Genomic DNA, 10137 nt, shown 5'->3' with positions numbered 1-10137 from the left:
AAATAGTCCAAATTGGTGAAGTGAAATGAAAAAAATTACTTGTTTCAAAAAATACAAAAAAAATGTAATAATGGAAAAGTGGTCTGTGACCCCTTTTTTTTAACTAGGCAAGTCAGTTAAGAACAAATTCTTATTTTCAATGACAGGCTTGGAACAGTGGGTTAACTGCCTTGACAGACTTATACCTTGTCAGCTCGGGGATTTGAACTTGCAACCTTTCGGTTACTAGTCCAACGCTCTAACCACTAGGCTACGTTGCCAACCCATGAGACTGGGACAGAGGTTCACCTTCCAGCAGGACAATGACCCTAAGCATACTGCTAAAGCAACACTCGAGTGGTTTAAGGGGAACATTTAAATGTCTTGGAATGGCCTAGTCAAAGCCCAGACCTCAATCCAATTGAGAAATGTGTGGTATGACTTAAAGATTGCTGTACACCAGCAGAACCCATCCAACTTGAAGGTACTGGAACAGTTTTGCCTTGAAGAATGGGCAAAAATCCCAGTGGCTAGATGTGCTAAGCTTATAGAGACATACCCCAAGAGACTTGCAGATGTAATTGCTGCAAAAGGTGGCTCTACAAAGTATTGACTTTGGGGGGTGAATAGTTATGCAGGCTCAAGTTCTGTTTTTTTTGTCTTATTTCTTGTTTGTTTCACAATGAAAAATATTTTGCATCTTCAAAGTGGTAGGCATGTTGTGTAAATCAAATGATACAAAACCTCCAAAAATCGATTTCAATTCCAGGTTGTAAGGCAACAAAATAGGAAAAATGCCAAGGGGGGTGAATACTTTCGCAAGCCACTGTAAAAGTTTCTCAACTCCAGTCCTAGGGAAACAACTGGTCAATGGCTTGATGATTAGTTGAATTGAATTGAATCGGGTTTGTAAGAGTCAATGAATGGGCTGGAGTCAACATGTGCAGTCCTGTGCTGTGAGGCCTCAGGGCTGGTGTTGAGGAACCCTGATTGAAATATTTCACTGAGGTGGTTTGTTCCATCCTTCACCTGACCAGGTTAGAAAAAGCTGTAGCCTATTTACGAAGGCGCACTTGCCTTGACTCAACAACATTTCTTCCCTCTGCTGAACTTTTGACCCCCTCTTATCTGTATTTTCAGGCGCTTAGCATTCGGGTGAACCCTGTGTTATAACAGTCTTATCAGACGAGCTAAGATGTGTCTCCGTCCACAGGCTAACGTTATAACACACACACACCAGTTTGGCCAAAGGCTGGCAGATTTCTGTGGGTGTTATTGAATTTTCCAAGAATTTGTTTGGTGTGTTTCCGAAATGCCTGAAGTGCTGAGCTTTAACCAACGTCCAAAGTTCAAAGTCATGCATTCCAAATGGAGGAACATTTCATTTCTATTTTACAGTTCTGTATAACTGGTTTATTATGGTGTGAACAGTGAGTGGTACACTATATATATATATATATATATATATATATTAATGTATTGATTTATTTTTAAATAAGATGTGCTTGTTGCTATATCACTTAATTTTCAAATGTATATCAGGAAACAATAAAAATAGCTAATGGACTGAAGTAGGCTACTGAAAGCTGATAAACATTACAAAGATGGATCATTCAAACTCATATTTTAAAATAAATTGGACATATATTTTGATGAGCTTGGCATGTGTGTCCTCTTGTGGTTCAATAAGGGTATCGCAGCTGTGAGACCTTATTGCTGTGTTCCTGGTTTGAACAGGTGGTAGTGCTGTAGGACTTAAAATAAGCTACTGTAGAGATGCTATCTCCACTTTTGTTTCCTCTCCTGGCTCAAACATGATATTGTTTCCTGTCATCTTTCTCACTATGATTTGTATTAGTGGCCTATCTGGAGCAACGTATAAATGAACATCATAGGGGCATTGCAGTTGACAACTTAGGATATAGACTAAAATATACCAGGGGTCCCAATAGGGACCATATACAGTGCCTTCGGAAAGTATTCAGACCCCTTGACTTTACAATTAAATCCTTTTTTCCCTCCTCCTCAATCTACACACAATACCCCATAATGATAAACAGGTTAATGAACGTTATGCCCAAAAAATAGAAATAAAATAATTATATATACATTTACATAAGTATTCAGACCCTTTACTCAGTACTTTGTTGAAGCACCTTTGGCAGCGATTACTACAGCCTCGAAACTTCTTGGGTATGACACTACAAGCTTGGCACACCTGTATTTGGGGAGTTTCTCCCATTCTTCAGATCCTGCAGATCCTCTCAAGCTCTATCAGGTTGGATGGGGAGTGTTGCTGCACAGCTATTTTCAGGTCTCTCCAGAGATGTTCGATCGGGTTCAAGTCCGGGTTCTGGCTGGGCCACTCAAGGACATTAAGAGACTTGTCCCGAAGCAACTCCTGCGTTGTCTTAGCTGTGTGCTTAGGGTCGTTGTTCTGTTGGAAGGTGAATCTTGTCCCCAGTCTGAGGCCCTGAGCACTCTGAAGCAGGTTTTCATCAAGGATCTCTCTGTACTTTGCTCCGCGTTCATCTTTCCCTCGAACCTGACTAGTCTCCCAGTCCCTGCCGCTGAAAAACATCCCCACAGCATGATGCTGCCACCACCATGCCTCACTGTAGGGATGGTGTCATGTTTCCTCCAGATATGACACTTGGCATTCACGCCAAAGAGTTTAATCTTGGTTTCATCAGAATCGTGTTTCTCATGGTCAGATATGTTTTAGGTGCCTATTGGCAAACTCCAAGCGGACTGTCACGTGCCTTTTACTGAGGGTTGGCTTCCGTCTGGCCGCTCTACCATAAAGGCCTGATTGGTGGAGTGCTGCAGAGACGTTTGTCCTTCTGGAATGTTCTCCCATCTCCACAGAGGAACTCTAGAGCTCTGTCAGAGTGACCATCGGGTTCTTGGTCACCTCCCTGACCAAGGCCATTCTCTCTCGATTGCTCAGTTTGGCTGGGCGGCCAGCTCTAGGAAGAGTCTTGGTGGTTCCAAACTTCTTTCATTTAAGAATGACAGAGGCCACTCTGTTCTTGGGGACCTTCAATCATGCAGACATTTTTTGGTACCCTTCCCCAGATCTGTGCCTTGACACAATCCTGTCTCGGAGCTCTACAGACAATTCCTTCAAACTCATGGCTTGGTTTTTGCTCTGACATGCGCTGTCAACTGTGGGTGGGACCTTATATAGACAGGTGTGTGGCTTTCCAAATCATGTCCAATCAATTGAATTTACCACAGGTGGACTCCAATCAAGTTGTAGAAACATCTGAAGGACGATCAAAGGAAACAGGATGCACCTGAGCTCAATTTTGAGTGTCATAGCAAAGGGTCTGAATAATTATGTAAATAATTTTATTTTTTTAATACATTTGCAAACATTTCTAAACACATGTTTTTGCTTTGTCATTGGGGTATTGTGTGTAGATTACTGATTCATTGTTTTAATTTAATCAATTTTAGTTTAATGCTGTAACATAACAAAATGTGGAAAAAGTAAAGGGGTCTGAATACTTTCCGAAGGCACTGTATAGGGACTATATATAGGGATATATCAGGGGTCCTTGGGTGAAAAGTATTGGGAACCCCTGTTGTAGGGGGATGGTATAAAACAAATGATTAGACCTATAGCTTTCTTGCCACATTAGTTTATTAATAACCGTGATCACCAACGGTGAAGAAAGGGTGTAAAAGCAACAGATGTCATCGTCAACATAAACATGGTCCTCCTTGTCTGTGGACCAACCCAGCGTGACGAGCAGTATTCACACCGTACAGCAGAGGGAGAGATGTGCGGGTGAACGGTCGACGTCACAGCCATAGGCAGCAGAAGGATGGGCGAGAGTTGTGTGTACCTTGCCGCTGCTTCATGGCAATAGAGAGAGATGGCGTCCGCATCCCGATGAATAAGCAAAAAAAGAAGAGGAAAAAGGGTGATGCTGGACCCTACTACGCCTAGAGGGGAAACCGTTTAATTCAACACATCAGCTATGGAGGGATTCATCTCTCGTTCACAATCATTTCGCTCCGGGGATGTTAACGCCCTTTTCATGCGTTTTTAAACTCCTCGTCTGATTCCTTCCAACGGAGGTGTGGGGATTGTTGTCCGGTAGGCTACATCTGTTTTCTTCCTCCGCTTCTCTGCCCATCCGACGCAGGGGCGAGGAGAAGAGGAGAGAAGGGGAAGAGAGGGAGAGCGATGGCTGCTGGAGGAAGATGCGGGGAGACGGTGGAACAGTGCCGGGCAGAGGTGGAGCGTTTGACCCGTGAGCTGGCGGAGGCGAACCGGGAGAAGATCCGGGCTGCGGAGTGCGGTCTGGTGGTTCTGGAGGAGAACCAGACCCTGAAGCAGCAATATTCGGATCTAGAGGCCGAGCAAGAGGGGCTTCGACAGGAGCTGGAGCAGCTACAAGAGGTATCAACCACTTAAAACACGCTATTAAATAACACCCTAAGTTAACCATAAACATTGGCGCATGTGATATAAGTTCAGTGCTTCCTAGAAATGTATTCGTAAACATGCATTTATTAGTTAGCCTCCAAATCCAACTTCCTTTTACCCCCCAGGCGGGTAGGCTACATCCCTTCCAATGAATGGGTGATGTCAGCAAGATTCCCCCCCCATCCACAGAAGTTGGCACCAGTCAGACACCACACCACGGGTCTGAGTCTGTCAGAGATACACAGGCCTCAGCAGAGAACTGGAAGGGGACGGAGAGGTCTTTGTTGTCCGAGCAGGGAGTAGCGTAGTAACTTGATGCTATGCGCAAGTCTGACGCCCAGGTATGGGCTTTCCAAGGTGTGCTAATGATGCGCATTTTGGTGCAATGGAATATCATATGTTTGCTGTGGTAGGCTACTTTGTGTGTGTAGATGGATGTAAACTATGGTTGTTAATTATGTGTCAAACAGCTTTTGCATGCCTATTTTAACAGATTTTTAAAGAGATACTGAATTCTGCAATACACTTGAACGCCTATGGGGGGAAGTGTTATCCGTCTATTCAAAAAGTAGGTCTGTGGAACATTGTGTAAGTTATACAGTATACTTAGTATCACTCTAGTACACAATTCCCTATCTGACTGGCAGACTCACTAAGTGCTAAGTGGCACACCCACATTTGGGTTAGTTATGTCCTACTCTAAGAGTCACACCTCTCTAAAATAATTGGAGGAGGACAGTGCTCTCTCTCCTCTCCTCTGTTACTCTCTCTCTCTCTCTCTATCCTTTGTTCTCTGTTCAGAATTGGTGTCTGTCTCTCTTCTTCCCCACATCTTTTTCTCTGATTGTTACCAGTGAGCACGTGCTTCACAGTAAATCAGTTAGTATTTGCAAATTCACTAGAGTTTGATATCAAAACAAAACAACATTACAAAGCAAATCAAGGGCATCATCAAGCCTGATGGAACTTGATTTAAGCAGAATGCCATATTACTGGTCTAATCAATGCAAGCCTTTTCACCTTTACACTACATATAATCATAATACATATTTCTCCATCAGACCTGGGTTCAAATACATTTGTATATGAGTATCGGGTGTAAAAGTTTGAAAAAATCTGAGTATTTGAGTATTTCCAAATACACAGCCCAAAACAAGTACTTTTTCTTTTTTGTATAAACCAAATAGTCGACCAAATACTAATTTTAAATACCTGGGTAAATGCATGAGAGTGTATTTGAGTCAGTGTACTGTATTTACATTTTTTAAATACTTTCCAAGAGTATTTCCAAATATATTAAAATTACTTTTCTTTTCAAAGAAAAATATATATTTTTGAATACCCTCAAATATATGTAAAAGTAATTGGGATATTTTAATAGTATTTTAACCCACGTCTTCACTACCATGGTTGGTCATTTATTCCTGTTCATTTCAATAATCAATTCATGCTAATTAGCTACGCTGTGCCAAGGTGTAATACATTTTTTACAAATACTCTGTCGATCTGCAACAAACAGTATTTTCTTTGCCGTATGGAACCCTATGGCAGTATTCATTCACTGGTTTGTTAGCTATAATACAGATGGGTGTGTCTGTAGGCAGCTGATAATGCATTTACAGTAACTGAAGGTCTGTGTGTGTGTGTGTGTGTGTGTGTGTGTGTGTGTGTGTGTGTGTGTGTGTGTGTGTGTGTGTGTGTGTGTGTGTGTGTGTGTGTGTGTGTGTGTGTGTGTGTGTGTGTGGCATACATTCTGGAGTGCTATTAGATTGGTTTGGACGTGGTGTAGGCAGCCAACAATGAAGGCATGCCTGTGACTTGTCCTGTCCACTCTGTATATGTCATATGCATGGCAACAATAACGCCACACAGTGAGGCCATTTTAAGACATCTCAGGTCAGTTTAAACCATGTGTATTTAGATGTAAATCAGCTCAGCATTTGCTGTAGTACCCCGTCTTCCACTCTCTCTATCCCCCCCCCCCCCCTCATTCTGTTTTCTGTGATACTGTGAAGGACGTCACACTGCTTGCTGAAAAGCTATATATTCACTGGTGCAAGTGGGGACACTTCAGGCTGAGGAGTAAGTTTCACACATCCCCATTTGCTACACCACCCCCAGTTCTCTCTCTATTTCTCTCTGTCCCACTTCTGCTCCTCTCCACCCTCTCCCCCTCTCCTCTCCTCCTCTCTCCCCCTTGGCCATGGCCACTGATCCTTGGAGAAAGTTTTCATCTGGTCTAGGTTTCCATCAGAGTCAGCTCAATACCTAATTTCATCTCAATTAACTCCTATCGATCACTAGGTTTCTCAGGCATACCGCTGCTACTGGGGAAAGGGCTCAACTGATCGCAGAATGATCTCTCTAGATTGGACCGTTTGTTGACAGTTATCTCACGTCGCTGTAATAAGAGGTTTTCCTTACCACTTTGAGAACAGGTAGATTTCCTACCTTTACTAGTCCTGTGGGTAGTAGTCTTTCACACGGTGGTCTGGTCCAGTTGGTGTAGCAGGGAAAAGCTCATCGTAGCTAGAAATGCCTCATCAGCTTCCCTAGGACCTGAAGTAACTGAATGAACTGTCACTTCGTAAACTGAAACTTTGATTGGTTTATTGGGGCTGACAGTTGGCTTTGGGGTGCAGAGTTATACTTGGGACGTATGGCAGTATGCAGGGTTAGTACCTGCTAAAATTGGAAGTATCAAACAACCACTTCTATAGGTTTTCCTTGATGTGTTGTGAGCTGGACTACTCTGTTCCTCATTGCTCATTTAGACCAGGTTCAGTTTAGAAGGAAAGCTACTTTAGCACAGACATGCATGCTGGAAACAGTCCACCATGACCACCGTGTTCCCTCTCTGAGCTTTACTGGAAACAGTCAACCATGACCACCGTGTTCCCTCTGTGAGCTTTACTGGAAACAGTCCACCATGACCACCGTGTTCCCTCTGTGAGCTTTACTGGAAACAGTCCACCATGACCACCGTGTTCCCTCTGTGAGCTTTACTGGAAACAGTCCACCATGACCGCCGTGTTCCCTCTCTGAGCTTTACTGGAAACAGTCCACCATGACCACCGTGTTCCCTCTCTGAGCTTTACTGGAAACAGTACACCATGACCACCGTGTTCCCTCTGTGAGCTTTACTGGAAACAGTCCAGCATGACCACCGTGTTCCCTCTGTGAGCTTTACTGGAAGCAGTCCACCATGACCACCGTGTTCCCTCTGTGAGCTTTACTGGAAACAGTCCACCATGACCACCGTGTTCCCTCTCTGAGCTTTACTGGAAACAGTCCACCATGACCAACGTGTTCCCTCTCTGAGCTTTACTGGAAACAGTCCACCATGACCAACGTGTTCCCTCTCTGAGCTTTACTGGAAACAGTCCACCATGACCAACGTGTTCCCTCTCTGAGCTTTACTGGAAACAGTCCACCATGACCACCGTGTTCCCTCTCTGAGCTTTACTGGAAACAGTCCACCATGACCAACGTGTTCCCTCTCCGAGCTTTACTGGAAACAGTCCACCATGACCACCGTGTTCCCTCTCTGAGCTTTACTGGAAACAGTCCACCATGACCAACGTGTTCCCTCTCTGAGCTTTACTGGAAACAGTCCACCATGACCACCGTGTTCCCTCTCTGAGCTTTACTGGAAACAGTCCACCATGACCACCGTGTTCCCTCTGTGAGCTTTACTGGAAGCAGTCCACCATGACCACCGTGTTCCCTCTGTGAGCTTTACTGGAAACAGTCCACCATGACCACCGTGTTCCCTCTCTGAGCTTTACTGGAAACAGTCCACCATGACCACCGTGTTCCCTCTGTGAGCTTTACTGGAAACAGTCCACCATGACCACCGTGTTCCCTCTCTGAGCTTTACTGGAAACAGTCCACCATGACCACCGTGTTCCCTCTCTGAGCTTTACTGGAAGCAGTCCACCATGACCACCGTGTTCCCTCTGTGAGCTTTACTGGAAACAGTCCACCGTGACCACCGTGTTCCCTCTCTGAGCTTTACTGGAAACAGTCCACCATGACCACCGTGTTCCCTCTCTGAGCTTTACTGGAAACAGTCCACCATGACCAACGTGTTCCCTCTCTGAGCTTTACTTGAAACAGTCCACCATGACCACCGTGTTCCCTCTCTGAGCTTTACTGGAAACAGTCCACCATGACCACCGTGTTCCTTCTCTGAGCTTTACTGGAAACAGTCCACCATGACCACCGTGTTCCTTCTCTGAGCTTTACTGGAAACAGTCCACCATGACCAACGTGTTCCCTCTGTGAGCTTTACTGGAAACAGTCCACCCCAGACCACCGTGTTCCCTCTGTGAGCTTTACTGGAAACAGTCCACCATGACCACCGTGTTCCCTCTGTGAGCTTTACTGGAAACAGTCCACCCCAGACCACCGTGTTCCCTCTCTGAGCTTTACTGGAAACAGTCCACCATGACCACCGTGTTCCCTCTGTGAGCTTTACTGGAAACAGTCCACCCCAGACCACCGTGTTCCCTCTCTGAGCTTTACTGGAAACAGTCCACCCCAGACCACCGTGTTCCCTCTCTGAGCTTTACTGGAAACAGTCCACCGTGACCACCGTGTTCCCTCTGTGAGCTTTACTGGAAACAGTCCACCCCAGACCACCGTGTTCCCTCTCTGAGCTTTACTGGAAACAGTCCACCATGACCACCGTGTTCCCTCTCTGAGCTTTACTGGAAACAGTCCACCATGACCACCGTGTTCCCTCTGTGAGCATTACTGGAAACAGTCCACCATGACCACCGTGTTCCCTCTGTGAGCTTTACTGGAAACAGTCCACCATGACCACCGTGTTCCCTCTGTGAGCTTTACTGGAAACAGTCCACCCCAGACCACCGTGTTCCCTCTCTGAGCTTTACTGGAAACAGTCCACCCCAGACCACCGTGTTCCCTCTGTGAGCATTACTGGAAACAGTCCACCATGACCACCGTGTTCCCTCTGTGAGCTTTACTGGAAGCAGTCCACCATGACCACCGTGTTCCCTCTGTGAGCTTTACTGGAAACAGTCCACCATGACCACCGTGTTCCCTCTCTGAGCTTTACTGGAAACAGTCCACCATGACCAACGTGTTCCCTCTCTGAGCTTTACTGGAAACAGTCCACCATGACCAACGTGTTCCCTCTCTGAGCTTTACTGGAAACAGTCCACCATGACCACCGTGTTCCCTCTCTGAGCTTTACTGGAAACAGTCCACCCCAGACCACCGTGTTCCCTCTGTGAGCATTACTGGAAACAGTCCACCCCAGACCACCGTGTTCCCTCTCTGAGCTTTACTGGAAACAGTCCACCATGACCACCGTGTTCCCTCTGTGAGCTTTACTGGAAACAGTCCACCCCAGACCACCGTGTTCCCTCTCTGAGCTTTACTGGAAACAGTCCACCCCAGACCACCGTGTTCCCTCTGTGAGCTTTACTGGAAACAGTCCACCGTGACCACCGTGTTCCCTCTGTGAGCTTTACTGGAAACAGTCCACCCCAGACCACCGTGTTCCCTCTCTGAGCTTTACTGGAAACAGTCCACCATGACCACCGTGTTCCCTCTCTGAGCTTTACTGGAAACAGTCCACCATGACCACCGTGTTCCCTCTGTGAGCATTACTGGAAACAGTCCACCATGACCACCGTGTTCCCTCTGTGAGCTTTACTGGAAACAGTCCACCATGACCACCGTGTTCC

General features: G+C 45.7%; 1 protein-coding gene across 2 annotated transcripts in view; it reads left to right on the top strand.

Annotated features, from left to right (window-relative positions):
• The first annotated feature begins 3699 nt into the window (after positions 1-3699).
• Positions 3700-10137, top strand: part of LOC139534206 (protein bicaudal D homolog 1-like) — a 38718-nt gene continuing 32280 nt past the window's right edge. Inside the window, exon 1 of one of the 2 annotated variants that reach the window (XM_071333113.1) lies at positions 3700-4393. In XM_071333113.1, the coding sequence (XP_071189214.1) occupies positions 4178-4393 (216 nt within the window). In that variant the 5' untranslated portion in view covers positions 3700-4177. The remainder of the gene's footprint in view (positions 4394-10137) is intronic. The other variant, XM_071333117.1, reaches the window with a different exon arrangement.

This window comes from Salvelinus alpinus, chromosome 11 (assembly GCF_045679555.1).
Source record: "Salvelinus alpinus chromosome 11, SLU_Salpinus.1, whole genome shotgun sequence".
In the NCBI taxonomy this organism is placed as follows: domain Eukaryota; kingdom Metazoa; phylum Chordata; class Actinopteri; order Salmoniformes; family Salmonidae; genus Salvelinus; species Salvelinus alpinus.
The sequence above is the reverse complement of the archived record's forward strand: the minus strand, read 5'-3'. Positions and strand labels throughout refer to the sequence as shown.